The sequence below is a fragment of the Heterodontus francisci genome, chromosome 20 (assembly GCF_036365525.1).
Source record: "Heterodontus francisci isolate sHetFra1 chromosome 20, sHetFra1.hap1, whole genome shotgun sequence".
Lineage (NCBI taxonomy): Eukaryota > Metazoa > Chordata > Chondrichthyes > Heterodontiformes > Heterodontidae > Heterodontus > Heterodontus francisci.
Window position 1 is genome coordinate 43,500,221 of NC_090390.1, and position 24,103 is coordinate 43,524,323.

Sequence of the window (24,103 nt, forward strand, 5' to 3'; positions counted from 1 at the left end):
CTCCTGCGAAATAGCTTTGTTTTCTTAGACTTTTTTAAAATAAAATAAGCCTGAAAGTAAAACCAATGTTGCCTCAGATTTGGATTTATGTTTCGGCCTCTGACCAAAAACCGGTTGCTCAGAATTCCGAAGTGACGCACCTCAACCGAGCCAAGAAGAAGCTGGAATTGCAGGCGTTCGCCCAATCACATGGCGACCCTGGTCGTTCTTGGCCAATGGGGATGGGAGAGTGGCAGGTGCTGCTGTGGTTTATCAGCGCATCTCCCGCGCCCCAGCGATCGAATCGAGTGAATTTCACCTTAAACCCGGGAAAGCGTCAGGCAAGACACCAGAGCTTAAAGCAGCTTTAACTCCTAGACTTCTCGGACAATTCTCGGACTGGATACACGTCTGGATAATAATAATAACAATAACACTTCTCATTAGGGGCACATTGACCTCCGGTCCAGTTTTTTTTTAACAAGAGAAAACACGATCCAAGATCTCGCAGCATTTACCAGTGGGTCCTGTCAAATCTATGATCTGATCAAATGTTAGCCGTCGGGCAGATGGATAACCGCCAGAGTGCATTCGTCCTGAGCAGTACGCCGCTGGCTGCGCTTCATAATATGACTGAAATGAAGGCATCTATATTCCCCTACTCTTTGCAGAATCCCTCGAGCTTCAAAGCCCCTACTCTGGCGAGTTTGAACGCACAGATCCCGCTGGGGACGCCGCACGGAATTAGCGACATTCTAGGCCGCCCTGTTGCGACGGCTGGCAATCTGCTCTCTGGACTTCCGCGATTCAACGGACTTGCCACAACGGCGGGGATGTATTTTAACCCGACAGCAGCGGCCGTCTCCAGGTACCCCAAGCCCCTTGCAGAATTGCCGGGGAGACCCCCCATCTTCTGGCCGGGAATGATGCAGGGATCCCCGTGGAGAGATCCTAGGGTGGCCTGTCCAAGTACGTACTGTCCAAGCACAGTTTTTTTTTTAAGGGGAAAAAAATCTACTTTCAAGTCTGTTGTTCGATATTACTAGCTAAAACTCTAAAACACTTTTACGTTTTGTCGTGGATTTTGTATAAATGTTTTCACTCCAGCCTTTAAAAACTTTTCCTGAATGAGCGTTGCCATGTCGTTAACACTGTATATGTAATAAACATTGATTCAACCATTCAACTGGTTAATTAAAGCAACAATTTGTTACTTCTCTCCTTGTGGAGGAAATAATGACCATAAAGTAATTCATTGTTTTGATTTTGTGAGACCAAGAAGACAGAACGAGTATTAAACGACTGCGCCCAATGCTACTTCCTCAGTTGTATATACTCTTTAAGTTTTAAAGACACGGTGAGCTAGTTTAGATGACCTCGCTTGTTTTCTATGCCATCGTCTACCATGTATACCATATTTAGCTGTTTTAAGTTTTTTTTTCGTTCCTCCCCCTCCCCACAGCGCAAGGTAGTTTAGTCCTTGACAAGGACGGGAAGAAGAAACATTCCAGGCCAACGTTTTCAGGTCAACAGATTTTTGCTCTGGAAAAAACGTTTGAACAGACCAAATATTTAGCTGGACCAGAAAGGGCCCGGTTAGCCTATTCTCTGGGAATGACAGAAAGTCAAGTAAAGGTAAAACATTTCACATCTTCATCGCATTAAGTACACACACGAAAACCTACACAACGTGTGTTTTTACAGCCAGGAAAGAGGCGGACTGCAAAACTATTAAGTATTTGCTATCACAACAGTCTCATTTAGCATATAGCAGAACTGGACATTCAAATATTGCTTTTAATGCTGAAGGGTTGTAAATATATTTGATCAGAGTTCACCAAAGCTGACCTAATGCTTTTACCAGACCCGGATTTAAACGAAGGTTTGGTTTTGATACTCAAACGACTACTGCAACACTGATCAATAATAAAAGTTTCCCATAACCACTTTTATAATATCTGTGCTGTAGAAATCTGTACGCAGCGTTTTACATATTACAACACTCTTGTAATTGGAAGGGAATCTTTCACTGGATTGTCCATTTCATCGGCTCTTGTTAAACCCCTGTTTCATTTTGAGTGTCAGAAACACTAAATTGAAATCTGACGCTGGTAATCATTTGCAGTAACAGTCGGAACAATGTAAACCGTGATCTTACTGATCTACGGATTGAGACATAAACATTTCTTTATTCATAATTTCCCCATTACACGTGGTGCTGCATGTAACTTAAAGCCTGTGGGAAACTATTGAGTAAAGGGAAAACTCGTAGCTCCCTTCCCTATCCCTAACATTTCAGAAAGTGATTTAATTATATATTGTACATGTAGATTTGCTTGACTTTTTAAAAAAAGATACTTGAAAATACCCAAGCTGGTAGGATGGTTAAAATGGCGATGTTTTGAATGCAGTCGAACACACATTTATATATTTAATTTTATTTTCGCAACAGGTGTGGTTTCAGAACAGACGGACCAAGTGGAGGAAGAAGCACGCGGCCGAAATGGCCACAGCCAAGAAAAAGCACGATTCAGAGACTGAAAAACTCAAAGAAACGTCGGAAAACGAAGAGGACGAGGACGAGTACAACCGACCCCTCGATCCCAACTCAGACGACGAGAAAATTACACGATTACTGAAAAAGCACAAAAGCACCAGCTCCCTGACCATCCTGGACCCACACAACAACAGCCCGGAGATCTTGTGACAAACTTTAAAGAAAAAAAGATTATTTGAACAGCTACAAAGGCTGAATTAACCAGGGTATAAAAACGTTTAAAATAAATCGATGTTCTACAGAATTGTGATATGTGTTGTACAGCCTAATGTATGTGAGATGTATATATTTTTTACAGAATAAGTTATGGAATTATCTTACAGCTCGATTATATAAATAATTTGAACTGAACCCGACGCAGCAGACAAATTGGAAGCAGAGCTGGATATCACTGTCCTCCCCCAGTCTCCATAGACTCAGTCTCTTCTTCGGATTTTCAGTGTTAAGGAATAACAATCAGAGTTCATCCTTTTGTATAAATTACAGATTAAAACTGTAGCTGTACATATTAAGATGCACGTTTGTGTTGTAAAAAAAATTACGTGTAAAGTTTTTTTTTTGTGTATTTACATTCAAAGGCTAATATTTTGTTTTCGCCTGTAAAGGCGATTTCCTCCGGAAGATTTTTTCTTTGCTGTTGTTTTGCGCCATTAAATCCTAAGGAACCTCTGAACATTCTGTTGAAGATGATTTGAAGGAAATATTATTGCGTCCACAATAGTTGGAAAAACTTTGTATTACCAATAAATTATTTAACAATATGAAACCTGATGGTCAGAATCCGGCTGGTTTTATGCCCTAAAGTGAGTGCGAGATAGCCTGTGCGGTGTTATTAGAGTTGAGAGCAGCACTTACTAACAGCTAACTGTGAATTACAAATTCATAACTAATTGACGATTACTCGAACCATCGACTCTCTGGTAAACGGGTGACTGAAATAAAATTAAAGTGTGATAACGTGGAATAAATTCAGAATTATTTCATGTAAATATAGTAAAACGCGTATTGTTCATGTCCATACCGTTTAAACAAAGGCTATCGATTAACCCGAACTAGCAAACCTAATTTTACAAAATTCGCCCTGAGGTTATCGCGACGAATACTTTGTTTAAAGCTGGTGGGAAATCAACAGGTCTGTGCATTGGAAATGTTTAGAATAGAATCACTGTAACAATCACTGCTGTGGCGAAATCCACGATGACTAGATATTTTATAATATTGCAGCAGTTAACACGCTCAATCTTACAATAAAGCCTGTGTGTTCCAACCCCGGCAATAAACCAACCAAAGTTCTCAATGGTAGCTTATTTGAAACAAAATTCTTGGTTTCCGTGAATGGAGTTTGCCAGTGTGTGATGGCGCCTTTGATCTGTTTCACATCTTTTGGATTTGAATTGAAATTACATTTTATATGACTTACTTTGTTATTACATAATATCTACACGGGTTCGGTAGCTTATTTTGCATCCGACAAACTCCGTTATCATTCCAGAAATCAAATGGATCGAAAATGAGTAAATGAGAGATAATTAGATTTTTTTTATGGGAGAATGGAAAGGGAGATTAGACTGTCTGCTGTTTGGGGTCTGAGCCACGTTTCCACTCCTGCTGCTCAAAGTCTATTCTGGGGTGAGATAAATGTTCAGTCCAGTCCAGCTAACAAATATATTTGTAATGGTAGAATCCCCCTTTAATTTCGAGACTTGCTTGTAATTTGACGGGAAACTCCGAAAATCCAGGCGATTTACAACGATTAACTAATTAATACCGCAGCACAGTCTCGACATCCGAAGGTCAAAAACACGGCCGTGCGTGTAACCCAATATTGGAACACATTTGTTTAAATAAATTATTTTTTAAAAAAACAAATTCATCGAGATTATCTAATGCGTTGAAACAACTAAAGCGAGCTTTTCGAACATTCATTAAAATTCACCATGGCTCAATACAAATGCAACAATGCTTTTAATTACTGGTAAAGCTATGTCCCGCAGGATTTCCAGTGGGGCTGGGGGAAGCCTAGAAGGCAGTGGGCCTTGTTAATGGAGATGATATCAGTTCTGGAAGTGGCTATAGATGAAGGGATAAGGTCTCTCCATCTCCATCTCGCGCTGATCTATATCAAGTAAAATACCGAAGCATCATATCTTATCGCAGACATATTTCAATTGCTCATTTGTTGAATAGTAAAACCGGCTGGCCCTGCCAACTTTGAAACTCATACAGCGAAGTGTTCTGGATTCTTTGAGGGAGGAGAGCGGGGGGTCTGTTCTGAAGTAAGGATAGAAGGATAGATTTTCAATGTACAGCGGAACTGTGATATTGGAGGTTAGGTCGGGTGGAATCGTCACGTTGTGACGGTATATTCCACACACCAGAGGACAGGCACAAAGGGAAGACAGACACAGAAAACGAGCAAAAGCAACCTGTCAAAGGAAGCGAGGCTTGTCAACTGGAATATCGAAAGAATACCGAGCTCCACTTTCTTTAAACTCCAAATCCGTAAAGATGAGAATGTTTCCTAACAGAAACCGATTTTCTAGATAGTAACACAACCTTTCCATTCGTTACAATTGATACGGCTCGGTATAGTTCACAAAGTTCAAATTTGAGACCAGAAAGCCGACAGACCGCTAAGATTATACATCTGGCTATACTTAAGCAGGTTTAAGAAAACATAAAATAATGGTTACTGAGGGGTTTTCAATTTTAAATGCAGGAAGAAACTGAATATATGAGGTGAATGAATATCGCATGCGGTCTTCTGCTTTTCAAGGCTACCGAGTCCGCGTTAACTCCGTTATTACACCCAACATGCTGTAAAATAAAATGATACTGCATAAATAGATCACATTTATACTTAAATGTTTCGTCTTCAAATGACTTTTAATATTTCAAAATCTATTTCACTTGCTCCATAATTTTCTGGAGTTTTCACCAATTCAGATGGCCTTACTTCCAGATCTTTAGAAATTAACTCTTTGACTTTAGAATAATTTATATCGATTTTCAAGCGCAGGTTGAGTTTTGAAAAGATACATATTGATAATAGATTTTATATTTACAAACTGAATTGGATTGTACATAACAGACTGCATTCTACTGAAAAGGGCGATACAAAGTTGGAACTGTTCCGCCTTTTCTCCATTGCACTGGGTGAAAAATGTCGGGAGCCCACACAGGTCTGCCCTGTTCCGGATTCTGGAGGGAGAGCTCGGTCACTTGGTGGGGCCCGCAGACAGTCAACAATCCAGCGCTAACCTACGGATTTCTCGCTAATAGTCAATGAGATCTGCTATCTTTTAAATCTAGTTTTGATAATGCTCCTCTGATGAGGGACATGCATTTGAAATGTTTAACTTGTCTCTTTCTCTTCAATGATGCTGCCTAATCCGGGGTGTGTTTGCAGCAAGTTTTGTGTTGTTGTTTTGCGGCTCGTTTGCTCAGCAGTCCAAGGGGCTTTAAGTCCCAAACTGGAGTTCAAGACAAACACCAACTCGGCCTGTGTGATAATCGAAGGATGGGAATCGATTTAATCATAAACTTGGACAGATTCCCCCTCAGTATTTGCTTCTTATTGTTTTGTTGCATTCATTACACGATACCAGATTTCCCTCTCTCTCCGAAATGCAACCGGTCTCACGTCAGCTTGGTGTAATGTGTGACCCTGGTGACTGAAGTTTTGGGTCGTAGACTGATAAGACTTTTTAAGAACCTCCTACTTTCCACGTCCTCTTGTCCCCATCCAAGACTACACTTTAGGAGGGGAATGGGCGCCGTGCATCGCACATCAAATGAAAAGTTAGAGAGAGAAATAAGTTCTGGAGAGGTAAAAGGTGCATTTCAGTTACAAATCAAATTGATCCCGGTTATTAGAAAGAACAGTCGGAAATACAAAAGACGAATCGTGTCACTTGAATTGTTTGAGAAACAAAGAATTTTATTTCTATAGCCCATAAACGTCACTTATGTTGAATCTTTGATTTAATAAAATAGTTTACAGTGTGTGGCTATTGATACATGGTACAGTTTGTCTGCATACTGGTTTTTACACTTAGTCTACAAACGAGAATGATCTCACGGTCACGGCCACATAAATTCTGCCGGCAGACACAAAATCATTTCCAATCGTAGTGATTTATACGAAAACACGCATCAATCCACTGCTATCAAGTAGCTAGTGAACTTTGTAGTGTACTAAATTAAATCGATAGAGGAAACGTTTCGGCATTGGCTGTGTTTCCAATCTTCGGACCTAATCATCTTTTAATGCTGTAAAGAAGGCAGCGTGTAAAATTTGCAACATTAGCGCTGAAGATTAAATATAGGCGGTACAATACGAAATTTGCAACTTCAAGTTCCAGGGCTTTATATACAGTCCATTGAAGCACAGTTAGCAAGCTAATACCAGAAGGAGAGATTCCCACTAAATTCTGTCCATAGATACTTGGCACCATATGCAGTAACAAAAATAGACAGAAATAGTTTACAAAAAATCTTATGATACCCATCCTATTAAATTTCACATTCTGAAAACTTGGCATTATTTAGGAATAAGTTACAATGGAAATACTTAACACAGAGAGACTGTTGTTTATGTGTGGTAGTTATAGTCAATTAGATTATTTCATCAACAACGGCACGGTCTAAGCTATCTAAAGTATAGTTTGGTCGAGAACTTGTACTTTTACATATTCAATCTGCTATTCATAATAATAATAGCTGATCTGTCAGACCACGAGCAGCCAGTCTTTACGAAAGGAATTTCACATAGGGTTGCTGGAAAGATTACATTATAAATTAGTTTTCTTTTAAAAGTGGATATAAAAATGAAGAGTAGCTAAATTGTGATTCAAAACTAGATATGGAAATGTAGTATCGAACAAAAGGAATCACCAAAATGAAAATTCCTAACTAGCCTACCACAGACATAAAAAGGTGAGGGAAATATCAATAAGACCATCACTGAAAGGAATTCCACTATCTATACAATCCAATGTACAAAAATTCTCTCTAATACAGTATAGATATACAATTTTCGCATTGCACTTCATAAAACTTTACATAAGGAAACAACTCCTGTTGAAAGACAATGTTTTCAGCTAAACATTATAAATGTGAGATATTTAAAAGGTGTAGTAAATTCTACTGTTAGCGTTTGGCAACAAATCTGTGACACGTTTTAAAACTGTCCCACATTTAATTCAAGTGTCACAGGAATGTATGAAATGGCGAGGTATGTGTGGCCGTCTTGTGCAGACCTCAGACGTCAAAGCAAAATGGATGATGAGCAGTCTGAGGCGTGGCCCTAAGAAATACAGTATCAACATTAGTTGAATGACAAAGATGTTTGCGAGTGTTCTGATGTCCCTTTGCCTCCACTTCTTATTTGCTTGTTACAAACAGACTAGAGGGCAGTTTCTCGAAAGATTTTCTCATTTCGTTGATATCTTTTAGCTGCAAAGTCACGGAAAGAAAGTAACAAAAATATCATCACGAAAATATTTAGCCACAATAACCAAAGCATTAAAAAGTGCCAGCATATCAGTTCAGTACCCAAAATGAAAATGGATGAATAGTAAAAAATAAAATAAAACATTAATATTTACCACCACATCACTGCACCACACAACAGTTGCGCATATTTCTATTAGGTTTACCTGCCCCAGCAGCTATTCGAAAGAACAGGAAGACAGGCTGTCGAAAGAAAAGACACATCACTGGATCAATGGGATATTCCAAAGTGCAACGTTTGAGTCGTGAAGGAATTCGTGAGTTTAGACTACTTAAATAGACGGATTTTTAAAACGGCCATAGATTAAAAGGTTAAACTGTGTATTCATGTTAAATTGATAATATTGGGGGAGAGTTAGGACTAATTTTTTTGGGTCAAAGAGAGGTATTTTTTTGGGTTAAAACGGTTTATTAGTATCATATTGTTCCTAAAGTTCTGTGTTCATTTGCCTTTCTTAGCTCTCATCGTCCTCAGGCAGATAGTTTTCCTCCAAGGGTGTAAGGTTTAATGGGATCATACTGAGAGAGTACGCAGTTTCCGCGACTGCACTCGCCACCCCGTAATTTTCCCAACCAGCAGAAAATCATGTGTTAACGTAGCGCCTCAAACCCACAGCCAGAAATGCAGACCGGTACCAGCCGATTTCAGAAAGAGGAGTGAGAATGCTAGTACTACGCAGAGGCTATTTTTTTAAAGTTAGGAAATTGCAGGCAGGAGCCCAATAATAAAAAGACTGAAAATTGAATGCAACAATGTTCTCATATACTCCATGGATCAGATGGGCACTTTGAATACTGTCCCGCACCCGCTCTGCTCCAGGGTGAAGTCTAACCAGCGTGGGTGAGTGAAGGTGTCACTCAGTGGCACAGCCACTGTCCCAGTCAATCCTGGGCCAGCATTTGGCCGGGGACAGCTTCTCAGCTTCCTTTCATCCTGATGCCCATGATAATTTTAATGTCCCACTTCCCTGGCTGGCTCATCATCACATTTAAAACCAACAATCCAATGATTTCAGCTTCTCTCTGAAAACACAGAGGAGCTGGGGCCATGTTTTTTTTAGTTTTTTAGTTTTAGAGATACAGCACTGAAACGGGCCCTTCGGCCCACCGAGTCTGTGCCGACCATCAACCACCCGTTTATACTAATCCTATATTCCTACCACATCCCTACCTGTCCCTATATTATCCCTACCACCTACCTATACTAGGAGCAATTTCTAATGGCCAATTTACCTATCAACCTGCAAGTCTTTGGCATGTGGGAGGAAACCGGAGCACCCGGAGGAAACCCACGCAGACACAGGGAGAACTTGCAAACTCCACACAGGCAGTACCCAGAATTGAACCCGGGTCGCTGGAGGTGTGAGGCTGCGGTGCTAACCACTGCGCCACTGTGCCGCCCCATGTACTGACTCTCGCTGGCCTCTGCTCCACCTGCTTTCCTTGCCCAGGTAATTTCAAACATTACAGCAGAATTGCCCAGTTGAATGCTGGCAGTGGTTGCAGGGAGTCAGTCATCATTGTCATCCTTCTTTTTTGGCCTCCTTGTCTCGGGATACAATGGGTAAGCGCCTGGAGGTGGTCAGTGGTTTGTGGAGCAGCGCCTGGAGTGGCTATTAAGGCCAATACTAGAGTGACAGACTCTTCCACAGGTGCTGCAGAAAAAATTGGTTGTCGGGGCTGTTACACAGTTGGCTGTCCTAAAATAACAGTAAAATACTGCATACGCTAGAAATCTGAAATAAAAACAGAAAGTGCTGGAAATACTCAGCAGGTCAGGCAGTATCTGTGGAGGGAGAACCAGAGTTAACGTTCCATCAGAACGTGTTCACAGACCTGAAATGTTAACTCTGCTTCTCTCTCCACAGATGCCTGATCTGCAGAGTATTTCCAGCACTTCCTGTTTTTAGAGCACTGTCATCCGACTGTTGCTTGGGTTGTCAGGGCCTTGGGAGCAGGGAGGGGCCAATCGCTGGCGTGGGGCAATAGAGGCACGAGCCCTCTTTGGGGTGGTTTTATTCTGCAAAAACTCCTCAGACATCTATAAGCAGCAGTTGAGGCAGAGGATGCAATGGTGCTGAAGGGTCCCCTCCACTGACCTTTGAAACATATTATTCAAAACAACTTACAACAATTTTCAACTGAGTAAAACTATAGAATGAGACAATGCCACAGGTTTGATTGCAAGTATTATTAACAAGTTGTAAATTCCTGAAGGTTTGCCTTAACCTGGCTCTTATTATAATGACCACTCAATTAAAATGAGCTAACATTGTAACTATTGCGCATAATCTTTTTGAAGTCAACTACCCACACCCGCTTGCTCTTTCTCAGGTTCTGCTCCCTAGCAGCCTGACAGACCCATCTGGCTCCCTCCTCTTCTCTCTCATGCTCCCCTGATAGAGTACCATCTTTGAGGAATGAATGTAGAGAGAAGTACAAACTGCTAAAGAGACAAAAAGAGGAGGTAAGTGGTAAGAAAGGGAAAAGTGAAATGAAAGGAGGAGAAGGAGAAGAAAAGATAGAGAGCTGAATGTGAGAGAGGTCAGAGAAATTTAAGAGACATAAAAGTGAGAGAAAGCAGAAAACAAAAGCAAAGGGTAAAGAGAGAAAACCACAGAAGGTAAGAGTGAGATATACAGAAGTGAAGGAGAGCACCAGAAATAGAAGAGAAATGAAAATGTACATGGAAGGAGAAAGACATTGAACTGGAGATGAGTAAGAGGTATGGAAGTGATGGAGGTGAAAAAGAACTGGAAGAGGGAGATATATAGAAGCACGGAAGAGTTTGGAGAAAAGTTAGAACGACAGCTGATGGCAAGCGCCAGTTTTTTGAAGATTTACCATGAGCAGCATCTTTCACTAGAGGGGTGTGAGAGGTTAAGAGTTTTGTTAGTTTGGCCCAGCCTGAAAAAGTTTTAAAACCACTGAATCAGAAAATTTTGTGACAAATTATTGCAAAGAATGGCAATTGGTTTGAGTCAACCTTCATTAAAAAAACAGGTAGGTGGGACATGTGTAGGGGCAGCTTTCAGACATCTCAACTGGGCGGCACAGTGGTTAGCACTGCAGCCTCACAGCTCCAGCGACCCGGGTTCAATTCTGGGTACTGCCTGTGCGGAGTTTGCAAGTTCTCCCTGTGACCACGTGGGTTTTCGCCGGGTGCTCCAGTTTCCTCCCACAGCCAAAGACTTGCAGGTTGATAGGTAAATTGGCCATTATAAATTGCCCCTAGTATAGGTAGGTGGTGTGGGGATGTGGTAGGAATATGGGATTAGTGTAGGATTAGTATAAATGGGTGGTTGATGGTCGGCACAGACTCGGTGGGCCGAAGGGCCTGTTTCAGTGCTGTATCCCTAAATAAAATAAACTAAGACTTTGTTGGAGGTTGTGTCTATGCTTGGCTTCAGGTTACTCACGACTGCTGACCTGGCTAGTGAGTTATACTGCCACTGTTGATGCACATCCTCCTGTAACCACTTCAATTCATCTTACAAATAACACTGAAACTACTCCTGCACTGAATATTTCAATTGTAAAGTTTAAAATACTTTACTGTTATAACAATCATAGTTTTTCACCTGTTGGGTTACTTTAAAAGAACCCCCTTTTTTTTTTACCACATTTTGCTTTCATCATTCACAGGATGTGGTCATCGCTGGCAGGACCAGCATTTATTACCCATCTCTAATTGCTCTTAACAAGCTGATGAGCCCCCTTCTTGAATACAATTGAATGGCTAACTAAGCCATTTCAGAGGGCAGTTAGGAATAAACCACACTGCTGACTCAGACGAGGTTAGGACAACAGAGATTTCCTTCCCTAAAGGACATTAACAAACCAGATGGGCTTTTATGACAACTGAGTAATTTTTTTATTCCCAATTTATTTAATTAATTGAATTTAAATTTCCCAGCTGCTGTGGTGGAATTTGAACTCATCTTCAGATCATTAGTCCAGGCCTCTGGATTACTAAGCCAGTAATATAACCACGTTGCTGCCATACTGTTAATTGAAAAATGATTCCAATTAGAAAAGCATATTAGCATACCTCTTAAATAACTTAATGCCAATTTTCTCCCCTTGGGTCTACAGATTTCTCCAGGATCGGCACCTTAGCCAACTGACAATAGAGTTGTACAGTCTCTCTTGCTTTCCCAAGATAGATACCTTACTTCCATACACTATGCATCTAGCAACATGGCTCAGGTCAGCACATCTTTGCACACTTAAATAACTGTTAAAACTCGAACAAAGCATATATTCAGCCAGTAGCTGTAAATTACCCTTTAAACAATATGTATTAAATGTGGCTAAGATTTCAAAGTACAGACCATTGATAAAAACACATTTTTCACTGAATGAATAATGTAAATAAAGAATTTCTCATAATAAATTAAATATATGGTTTCAAATTATCTTTAAATATTATATTCAAATGTATTAATTTTCTTTCTTTTGGGCCTCCTTATCTCGAGAGACAATGGATACGCGCCTGGAGGTGGTCAGTGGTTTGTGAAGCAGCGCCTGGAGTGGCTATAATTAATTTTAATGGTATAGGAAAATAACGTTTTTCAGAAGACATCATACAAGTTGCTCCAGCAATCATGACAAGAGTTATCTTTGTTTATAAGCAGGTTTGCTCCAGATTTTCTCATTTTTTAGTGGCAGTAAATTCATGACAAGGTTAAGCTATTTCTCATAAGAAATTTCATCCATCAATTTCAAGACAAAGTTGGATTACTGGTGATTGCTAGAAGAGCAGTCCTCTCTGAGTGAGATATCTAAGGCTCTGGCTATACCATCTTGAAGTCTAATAGCTACAGAAACAATCTAGAGCTAGCAACATTAGACCTCCTATTACGATGATCTGGTTCCTGGTTTGTATTAAATTTCTAGAGGTAACTTTTAATTAGGGAATTGAATGTTTTTAATGCAAGACGAAAGAAAACACCTGGTTTGAGAAGCTGGCGGCGAGGTCTTGTGGCAGCCGTGCCGCCGCTCGGTGACGGGACCCCCATTTCAATATGTAAACTAATTTACATACCTGATTTAATGAGGGTCCCGTCACCTCCTTGATCGCCGCACCGATCTTCATTCAGGCGGACAACAATGCCGCGCCTTTCAATCCCCATTCGTGGAAATGTGGCGCAACACGTGTTGAGGTGGGGGGGGGTGGGGAGGAGGGTTTTTTCTCTGTGCGGGAGGGCGGAGTGGGGTTAAAATGCTGCGGATTGGTCAGGGGATGATGGGAAGGGGTAAAGGACAAAGGTGTCGAACTTGGTGGGGGGGGAGGGGGAGGTCAAATTTTAAATATCTGTATTCCGTGAGGGAAAATGGCAGGAATGTTGAGATTTGCCATGGGGGAGGGGCGGTAGTGGGAGAGTGCATGGGAAGTTTATTTTATTTAGTTTTAGGAAACTTAAACGTACCTGGCCCTTTAAATTTTAAATATGCATTGAGGGCTGTAAGCCCTTTAAAAATGGCGCCGGCAGGTGCACATTGGCAGTGGACACGGTTGCCTGCGATGGCTCGTCCACCCACTCCATGCCATTGTGGGGGGCGGGCGCCTTAGCCATACAAATGAGCCGCCGTGTTTGAAATTGCAGCGGCTCCATGACATGGTGCCCATGTGCATGGGCCACATTTATTTTTACATCCGCCACCTACTTTGGCGGTGGACTCAAAGTGCAGCCCAGTGTGTCTGCAACCACCTCAGTCATGGTTTAAATTATTCATATGATTTCCCAGATCAAAGAGAAGATTTGGAGTTGGAAATAATTAAATTGCTATCTGGGACATCCCATATGTACGATTTGCTATGGAAATAGATTTTGCAGGGGGTGTCTGTTGGTTTTTTGATCTGTGTGCTTGCTGATACAGTCAGTTGGCTTTTGGAAATCTGTAGGCTTCAGACAAACAGTTGGCTTTTGGAAGTCAGTTTGGCTCAGGAGCCTAGAGGCCATCAGGAACTAGGGGTGTTTCTGTTTTGAGGCAGGCCCATGTTCTAGCTAGGAAGTCCAGATCTGGTATCTCAGAAGATAGCTGAGAAATTAAGGAAAATCAAAGTGAATTCTTAAGAGCTGTGGTACACTTTGGATTGCTCCCAGGAGACGTGAACAAACCACCAAGATCTTGTAACGTATGGGAATCTTGGGTTGGAAGTAATAGTCAAACGAGGGTGTTCTGTTGAAATTTAGAGCTGAAAGGATTTGTCTTCATGTTCTAAGATTTTAAGTTTAAAATACAAATGTTTCCAAATTGTAGTTCTAAGTTAGCAATGTTTCACTTTGTTGAACTCTTGTACAGTAAAGTTTTGTTTAAAATGTGAAATATTGTGGCATAATTCTTTCAGTAAGAACCGAGAATTCAACTTTCTCTTTTTAAATGGTCCCTAACGGAATCGTAACAGTCTGGGCTACAGAGCATTCTGCACATGTAACAGACTAACATGGCCAATGGACAGATCAGGACTTGACTCTAGTGCTATGCTGTGTCTTTGGCAGTATAACTGCAGCCTAATTGATAATTGTTTAAGATGTTGTGCTCCCCAATAAGTTACTTTGCTGTGCTTAGTTTTCTCTATTTCAAATCATGTGCTGCAGAAGTAACTTATACATACATATTAGTTTGGAGTTGAAATAGTTAGTCATATGTAAAAGCCCTTACTTTTCGAGCCTGGAAATAGAATGTAATCTCGTTGGGCAGGGAAGGAATTTCTGGGAAGTACAGTGAAATCTTTGACAGTTATCTGCAGTCTGCAGCTATAGTGCCAAAGTGGCATTACAACATCAGTATCAGGTTTCAATCTATCCTTTGGACATAGTGAGCTGGATTTTGCGGTTAGCAGGGAAGGGAAAATGCTTGCTGCTGACCTCAAAGAAAGCTGCCCACAAAAATCTAACAATCTCTATGGCCTTGATTTCCCGTTTCCCGATGTTAGTTTGAATCTGATGCCAAGTCAAGAGGATCTCTAGGAATTCAGAACAGTGATGTCATCAAGCAGGCTATGCAGCCAATCACATTGAAATATTCTCACAGACAGCAAATCAAGAAGTAAAATACACTGATTATCCTTCACTATTTAATCATTTTACAGAGAACGAAATGAAGATTGGGGGCATACACATGGGATTAAGGTTGAAGCTGAAATATCATAACCTGCAAAAAGCTTATTAAAATGTGGCTTTTAAAAATCATAATAGAGACATTTGATATTCTACAAATATAAAGATAGTTTTTCAGGGCCAGTGAGGCTATTCAGCAGTAATTATGAACTTTGTATGTTGTTAAAAACCCCAGTTACACCTCATTAAACAAAGCATAACTTTTTCAGGGTATTTTTAAACAGTGATATTACTGCATAAAAGACAAGTTTTTGCCAGTTCAGTAATATCTAACTGATTGCAGTCTGTTTATACTTCAGTGGCGCACCAAGTTGAGAAGTGTATGATCACTGATAGCAACTTCTGAATTTTCATGTTTAACTGCACATGTGTAAACGCCAGAAATTGCTGTAGGTTTCAGAGGAGTAATCATGGCGAATGCTGACATTTTCTCAAATGTTACTATCGCAAACTCCAGGCCATTGTTTCCACTGGGTCGCTGCCCCCTTTTTTGATGGGAAAAAATTATGCTGACAGTACAGGCAGGTGCTTCTTGTATCTGCCCCCTTCCACGGGGAAATAAGTGTTAAAATGACAGGACTGGTGAGATGATATCATCTGCTCAAAATTCCAGCAGACTTCTTTAGCTGCCCCTAACTCAATGCACTCCATGCACAAGGCAAGCTCACTAGTGTGCTAAGACTTGATACAGGCAGAAATGGAATGCAGTATAATATAAAAGATTGTTTCCCTAATGGCAATCAGTTGCAGAATGATCTATTGATGTTGGGAAAGTGGGAAACTTAAAACGTTAGCTTTTGCAATGGTTTGGAAATATTTATGGTGGGCATCACAGGCCGTTTTATACTGGGGCAAGGTGCTGCAACCAAATCATCCCCAGCTGAGACAGACACTACAGTTGCGCCATAAATAGCGTCGATACCTTCCTGAAGCTCAGATTTGGAAGGGGTGAAGGACACATCCATGGAGTGGGCAGAAGGTCTGCTCTGCCCCCAGGAAACCATAAAAAGAATTTTTATCCTAAGCACATTTTTACTTTGGAACCTGAATTTGTTCTTAACAAGGTTTGACTGAGTTTTTTTCTGCCAGTGGAACCAACCTTCTCCTTGCATCAATAACCGCCTACAATTGAGCAAACATATTGGTTCCAATTATGGCTTAGCATTATGAAAATTCCTCTCTTTTTAACATGCATTGTGTAATTCCTTTACTTAAATTATTATGCTATTGAGAGACAAAAGCACCTTTGTGTCAAATGACTTAATTTTTCCAGCAAACACCTATCCCATTATTAAACTTCTCACACATATAGGCACAAACTAAACATCTCTCTATCTCTCACATATGTGTATTTGTTCAATCATGCTGTTGATTTTCATTTTTGACTTGTATGTTCCTGATAACCACATGGAACCCAAGGGCAAAAAGAAGAGGTCACTGGTATAAGTAAGCATTCAATGCCATACTATAAGTACTTAATAGTAAAACAGATAACATGTAGCATATAATCTTGTCTGAAGTATAAGGTTTAGTTTGTCCCTATACTTTACTCATTGGGTAGCTATGAGGAATTGCAGGTCTAGATGCAGGTTTGAACACAAATTTACCAGATGTACAGATCTTGTGAAGCAATGACTTATTCATAGTTCTAATTTGTCCAATAAAGCCATAAGTTTAAAGCCCCTTCCAGTCACAAGAGAGTTGAGTTGAAGGAGCAGTGTGTGACAACATATAATATAATCTTGTGAGACATACTGCAATGGGTTTCAACACTGTTACTGATGGCATTGTACGTAAAATAAAATGCAATACACTTAACAATGTGCTATTTAAACCATTATCTCAAATCGGTGAAAAGACACCACTAATATAATCCAATTATATTGAAATGGGTGAATATGCGAGTAGATGCATAACCTCGTTATCAGTATTAGACAACTGTTCATTTGCATGCTTACATATAAAATTAATTGTAATTTAAACACTATTTTAACATTTAGAAACTAGAGAATAGGGCAAAACTTACTTTATGTTTTTTACAATTACAGAGACCATAAGCAAGCTATAAAAGTAAGCATGCGAGGATGCAAACCAGTAACAAAGAGATTATGGAGCCATCTTCACTGTAAAGTCCCATTAATAATGAGTAGTTCAAGTATTTGCATAAATTTCAGCAATTTAACTGGCCACAAGTAACAAGGTTGATTTGACTTCTCCATCCTAGCATGTGTATGTGAGAAGATGGTGCCACAATCTCATAAAGTGGGAAATCAGACTATAAAGACCAGTGAATAATTCCATTGCAGCAGCTTCCTGGAGAGTCCAGATTCAGCTCACTTTTTTACCATGTTAGGCCTGTCAGAGCGGAGGGAAAAGCAGAACAACCGAATTGGTAAAGGCAGTAAATTTCTGGAATGTACTCGGAATAGGCTTTCTAGAACAATACACTTTAGGACTGAGAAGGGAACAGGCTATACTGGATTTAGTGCTGAATAATGGACCAGAATTAGTTAACAATCCGACGGCATGGGAAGATCTTAAAAATATGTATCATAATATGATTGAATTTAATATTGGAATCGGAAGAAGAATGGAGAGTCAAAAACAAATGTTTTACAATTAAGTAAAGGAATGAGAAATGAAATGATCACAGTAAACTGAGCTGAACGATTAATGGGTAAACCTACAAATAGTGGGAAGTAGTCAAAGAAATATTCAGTAGGACACAAAATCAGTACATCGTCCTGAAAGGCAAAAGCTCCATTAATGCAGTTAAGCAACCATGGTTAACGAGTTACAACACAGTATCACACTGCATGTAAGGAAAAGTGGAAATCCCGTGGAAAATTACAAATGTCATTCTATTGCTTAGAAGGAAGAAATCTATTTGGGCTTCCAGAAGACATCTGATAAGGTGTCATACAAGTAGCAGCAAAAATGAAAGAATATGGAATTGGAGGTAATCTTGTGACATCTGTTAATTTGGTTGGGATATTGGAGACAGAGAACAGGAATAAAGTGAACAATCCCTGATTCGAAGAATGTAACAATTGGTCTTCTGTAAGAAAGATCTGTACCAAGGCAAAAACTTTTCACCATATATATTAATGACATGAATGAAGAAATAGAGAGTTGTATATCCAACGTTGCAGATGATACTGTTAGAAGGGACGATGAGATGTGAAAATAGGAGCTGGAAGTTACAAAAGCACATGGACAGATTGTAAGTCCAAATAGATAACATCCATCGACAGTTCCGTATACCATTAGTTAACTCCTCAAAAAAATCAACAATATTAATCATAAATTACCTACTCTTCATAAATCCATGTTGACTCTCTGATCAACTCATATCTTCCAAGGTTCAGTCATCTGTCTGTAATGATAGATTCCAATAACTTCCTCACAACTGATGCTAAATTGATGGGACTGTATCTGATTTCTTCCTTCTTAACAATGGAATGACATTTGCAATTTTCCAATATAAAGGCAAAATTCATGAATCTGGAGTGCTTTGCAAAATATGACTGATGCACCTGCAATTTCATCTTTTTTTAATACTCTGGAATGGAAATTATCAGGTCCTGGAGATTTGTCTATCTTGTCCCATTACATATTAAATCCACTGAGTTCCTTCCCTTGACTTATTTTTAGACTTCCTGGTGCTGCTAGTATCTTGACCACTTTCTTCTCTGTGAAGACTGGTATAAAATAATTTTTTAACAAGTCTGACATTTTTTTATTATCCATTATAGTTTCGTCTGCACCTGTCTTTAATGAGCCCACATTCCCCTTTACCGTGTTCTTTCGTTAAATATATTTTAAAATCTTTTTCTGATATCTTTGATGTTCCTTTATTTGTTTTCATATTCCTTTTGCACATCTTATTACTTTCTTGTTATCCTTTTTTGCTTTTTCTAGTTATCACAGTCCACTGGATTTCCATTTTCCTTGCATTTACTATGGTACTGTGTTTCAACTTACTTGCTAACCATGGTTGCTTAACTGCATAAATAAAGCTTTTCTCTTTCAGGACCATGTACTGGTTTTATATCCTAATAAATACTTCTTTGACTACTGCCCATTGTTTGTAGGTTTACCCATTAATAGTTCAGCTCAGTTTACTGTGATCAATTCATTTCTCATCCTTTACTTAATTGTAAAACCTTAGTTTTTGACTCTCCATTCTTTTTACTGATCCTAATATTAAATTCAATCATATTAGGATACCTATTTTTAAGATCTTCCCATAACGTCAGATTGCTAACTAATTCTGGTCCATTCTTTCTTTCTTTGGCCTCCATGTCTCTGGAGACAATGGGTAAGCGCCTGCAGGTGGTGAGTGGTTTGTGGAGCAGTGCCTGGAGTGGCTATAAAGGCCAATACTAGAGTGACAGACTCTTCCACAGGTGCTGCAGATAAAATTGGTTGTCAGGGCTGTTTTGCAGTTGGCTCTCCCCTTGCACTTCTGTTTTTTTTCCTGCCAACTACCAAGTCTCTTCGACTCGCCACACTTTAGCCCCGCCTTTATGGCTGCCCGCGAGCTCTGGCGATCGCTGGCAACTGACTCCCATGACTTGTGATCAATGTCACAGGACTTCATGTCACGTTTGCAGACGTCTTTAAAGCGGAGACGTGGATGGCCAGTGGGTCTGATACCAGTGGCGAGCTCGCTGTACAATGTGTCCTTGGGGATCCTGCCATCTTCCATGCGGCTCACATGACCAAGCCATCTCAAGCGCCGCTGACTCAGTAGGGTGTATAAGCTGGGGATGTTGGCCGCCTCGAGGTCTTCTATGTTGGAGATACGGTCCTGCCACCTGATGCCAAGGATTCTCCGGAGGCAGCAAAGATGGAATGAATTGAGACGTCGCTCTTGGCTAACATACGTTGTCCAGGCCTCGCTGCTGTAGAGCAAGGTACTGAGGACACAGGCTTGATACACGCGGACTTTTGTGTTCCGTGTCAGTGCGCCAGTTTCCCACACTCTCTTGGCCAGTCTGGACATAGCAGTGGAAGCCTTTCCCATGCGCTTGTTGATTTCTGCATCGAGAGACAGGCTACTGGTGATAGTTGAGCCTAGGTAGATGAATACTTGAACCACTTCCAGAGTGTGGTCGACGATATTGATGGATGGAGCATTACTGACGTCCTGTCCCATGATGTTCATTTTCTTGAGGCTGATGGTTAGGCCAAATTCGTTGCAGGCAGCTGCAAACCCGTCAATGAGATTCTGCAGACACTCTTCAGTGTGAGATGTTAATGCAGCATCGTCAGCAAAGAGAAGTTCCCTGATGAGGACTTTCTGTACTTTGGTCTTCGCTCTTAGACGGGCAAGGTTGAACAACCTGCCACCTGATCTTGCGTGGAGGAAAATTCCTTCTTCTGAAGACTTGAACGCATGTGAGAGCAGCAGGGAGAAGAAAATCCCAAACAGTGTAGGTGCGAGAACACAGCCCTGTTTCACGCCACTCAGAATAGGAAAGGGGTCTGATGAGGTGCCGCTATGCTGAATTGTGCCTTTCATATTGTCATGGAATGAGGTGATGATACTTAGTAGCTTTGGTGGACATCCAATCTTTTCTAGTAGTCTTAAGAGACCACGTCTGCTGACGAGGTCAAAGGCTTTGGTGAGATCAATGAAAGCAACGTAGAGGGGCATCTGTTGTTCGCGGCATTTCTCCTGTAGCTGATGAAGGGAGAACAGCATGTCAATGGTCGATCTCTCTGCTCTCTCTGGTCCATTACTCAGCACTAAATCCAGTATAGCCTGTTCCCTTCTCAGTCCTAAAATGTATTGTTCCAGAAAGTTTGTCCCGAATATTGCCTTTACGATTTCAGTTGTTCTGCTTTTCCCTCCATTCTGACAGGCCTATCATGGTATGTGAGCTGAATCTGGACTCCAGAAAGCTGCTGCAATGGAATTATTCACTGGTCTTTATAGTCTGATTTCCCACTTTATGAGATTGTGGCGCCATCTTCTCACATACACATGCTAGGATGGAGAAGTCAAATTAATCTTGTTATTTGTGGCCAGTTAAATGTACTTGAACCACTCAGTATAAATGGGACTTTACAGTGAAGATGGCTCCACAATCTTTATGTTACTGGTTTGAATCTCACATGCTTACTTTTATAGCCTGCTTGTGATCTCTGTAGTTGTAGAAAACATAAAGTAAGTTTTGCCCTATTCTCTAGTTTCTAATAAGTTAAAACAGCATTCAAATTACAATTAATTTTATACATAAACATGCAAATGAACAGTTCTCTAATATTGATAACTAGGTTACACATCTACCCGCATATTCACCCGTTTCAATATAATTGGATTATATTAGTGGTGTCTTTTTCACCTATTTGAGGTAATGGTTTAATTAGCACATAGTTAAATGCATTGCATTTTATTTTACACACAATGCCATCCAAAGTGGATGACCTCACTCTTTCTGCATTCAGCTCCATCTGCCATAATTTTGCCCACTCAATGCAGGGAAGTGTGAGGTCATCCATTTTGGATCTGAAAAAGAAAACCAGAATATTTTCTTAAAGGGGAAGGTTCAGAAGCTGCTGAGGAGCAAAGGAATTTAGCTATCCATGTACAGAACGAGCAAAAAGCCAGTGCAGAGTTACAAAAAGTAATCAGAAAGGCTAATGGGATGTTGGCCTTTATCTCAAAGGGGCTAGAATACACGAGTGAAGAAGTGATGCTTCAGTTTTACAGAGCCTTGGTCAGGAGGACAGTGTTCAATTTTGGGCACGGCATCAGAGGAAAGATATATTAGTCTTGGTGGGTCATACAGTGCAAATTCATCAAAATTGCGGCACAGTGGCGCAGTGGTTAGCACCGCAGCCTCACAGCTCCGGCGACCCGAGTTCAATTCTGGGTACTGCCTATGTGGAGTTTGCAAGTTCTCCCTGTGTCTGTGTGGGTTTCCTCCGGGTGCTCCGGTTTCCTCCCACATGCCAAAGACTTGCAGGTTGATAGGTAAATTGGCCATTATAAATTTCCCCTAGTATAGGTAGGTGGTAGGGAAATATAGGGACAGGTGGGGATGTGGTAGGAACATGGAATTAGTGTAGGATTAGTATAAATGGGTGGTTGATGGTTGGCACAGACTCGGTGGGCCGAAGGGCCTGTTTCAGTGCTGTATCTCTAAATAAAAATAAATAAAATAAATAAAATGATACCAGGGCTTAAAGGTTTAAATTATGATAACAGTTTTCATAAACTTCGTTTGTATTCCCTTGACAACAGAAAGCTGAGTGATGACCTAACCAAGGTCTTTAAGATGATAAAGGAATTTGATAAGGTTGATATAGAGAAAAGATTTCTTTTGGTGGGAGAATCCATAACTAGGAGTGATAATCTTAAAATTAGAGCTAGGTCTTTTAGGAGTGAAATCACAACATATGTTTTCATACGAAGGGTAATGGAAGTTTGAAACTCTCTCTTGCGAAGACTGTGGATGCTGGGTCAATTGAAATTTTCGAGTCCAAGATCAACAGACATTTATTAGATAACAGTACCAAGGGTTGTGGAACAAAAGTGGGTAAATGGAGTCGAGGTACTGAATTTATACTGAAAAATAACACAATGCAACTTCAGGAGAGTGCCTCAACAACTAGCACTGCGGATGCTTGGGAACAGGATAAATGCCAGCAGGAAATAAGTGTGTGGCAAGGGCTAAGTAAAAGAGAGGAGACTATGTTTTGTCTGTTTGCAGTCAATACAAAATGCTGAAAAGAACATTAACTGGTTTAATAGGAAAAAACATGAATCATGGTCTGAACGGATCATGATAGCCAGCTGAACAATGCAGGGAAGCATCATTACAGTGGAGAAAATCATTTTGATGAAACAGGCCTCTAATTAAGTGGAGCTCTTGTACTGGATCTAAAACTGGATTCACAATAGATTCTACTCAAGTAAGTGGGAATTCATGTTTAAAAAAATCCTGTATAACTGAAAGTTATAACTGTAGTATAAACCATTTACAAATGTAAAAGAAGCAGATTGTTGAAATAAATTTATACAAATCATCCTCGGGCAACTACAGTAACTGCTGCACAAACAGGAATTTGAAAAATGTTCCTATGAGTTCCCTTTATAAAGACAGTTTATGGAAAATGCTCTTATGTCTCCATGTAAATTGGGCTTATAAAAGTACTTCTATATCGCCATGTCAATAGGATTTGCACAGCACTGCTTACTTTCAGAGTATAAACGTTTCTGAAGCTTTTACATAGGCCATTTGACTAATATTTGTGTTTCCTAACAAGATATCTTCAAGCATTGTTATTTTTCTCATAATATCTTCACCCAATTTTGCTGGTGCTTGGCAGCAGTGAAGTGCTTATCTGTTAGTCGGAATGACAGAGTGGAGGCAGGGAAAGCAACGTTTCAGGGATAATAATGGAGGTGGGGGGGGGGGGGGTGCGGTGGTAACGGGTGAAAGACAGTGACAGACAGAATTTGATTTCAATGCAGTACTGAAGAAGTGCTACTCTGTTGGAGATGGTGAAGTAGAAATTCATCTCAACTGGAGACACAAAACAGGCAGTATTGGATCAGCTGCCTGTTATACGCAGTGCCTGATAGTCAGTTCCCCTGCAGTCAACGGGTTTAAATACCAGGCGCTGCATATAACAGGGGGGGTGATCCAATACCGCTCGCTTTATGCCATTGACCGAGACAAATATCTACCCACCATCTTGGAGATCAGATTAAATCTAGGCCTCATCTGTCCTTTCATAAAAGATCCTGTGGCACGATTCAAAGAGAAGGGGAAAGTTCTCGGTGTCCTGGCCAATACTCATCCCTCAAACAATGCTGCTAAAACAAAAAAATTGGTCATGATCTTATTGCTGATTGTGAGAGCTTGCTGTGCACAAATTAGCTGTCACATTTGCTTATTTTACAACATTG

General features: G+C 40.4%; 2 protein-coding genes across 2 annotated transcripts in view; one reads left to right on the top strand and one right to left on the bottom strand.

Moving 5' to 3' along the window:
• The first annotated feature begins 530 nt into the window (after positions 1-530).
• Positions 531-2,686, top strand: nkx6.2 (NK6 homeobox 2). Its single transcript, XM_068053338.1, has 3 exons — positions 531-948; positions 1,442-1,614; positions 2,432-2,686. The coding sequence occupies exons 1-3, from the start codon at positions 531-533 to the stop codon at positions 2,684-2,686; spliced, it is 846 nt and encodes a 281-aa protein (XP_067909439.1).
• Positions 2,687-6,455: 3,769 nt separating this feature from the next.
• Positions 6,456-24,103, bottom strand: part of inpp5a (inositol polyphosphate-5-phosphatase A) — a 621,533-nt gene continuing 603,885 nt past the window's right edge. Inside the window, exons 15-16 of the mRNA XM_068052673.1 lie at positions 8,146-8,233; positions 6,456-7,993 (exon numbers count right to left, since the gene is read on the bottom strand). Of these exons, the coding sequence (XP_067908774.1) occupies positions 8,153-8,233 (81 nt within the window). The 3' untranslated portion in view covers positions 6,456-7,993; positions 8,146-8,152. The remainder of the gene's footprint in view (positions 7,994-8,145; positions 8,234-24,103) is intronic.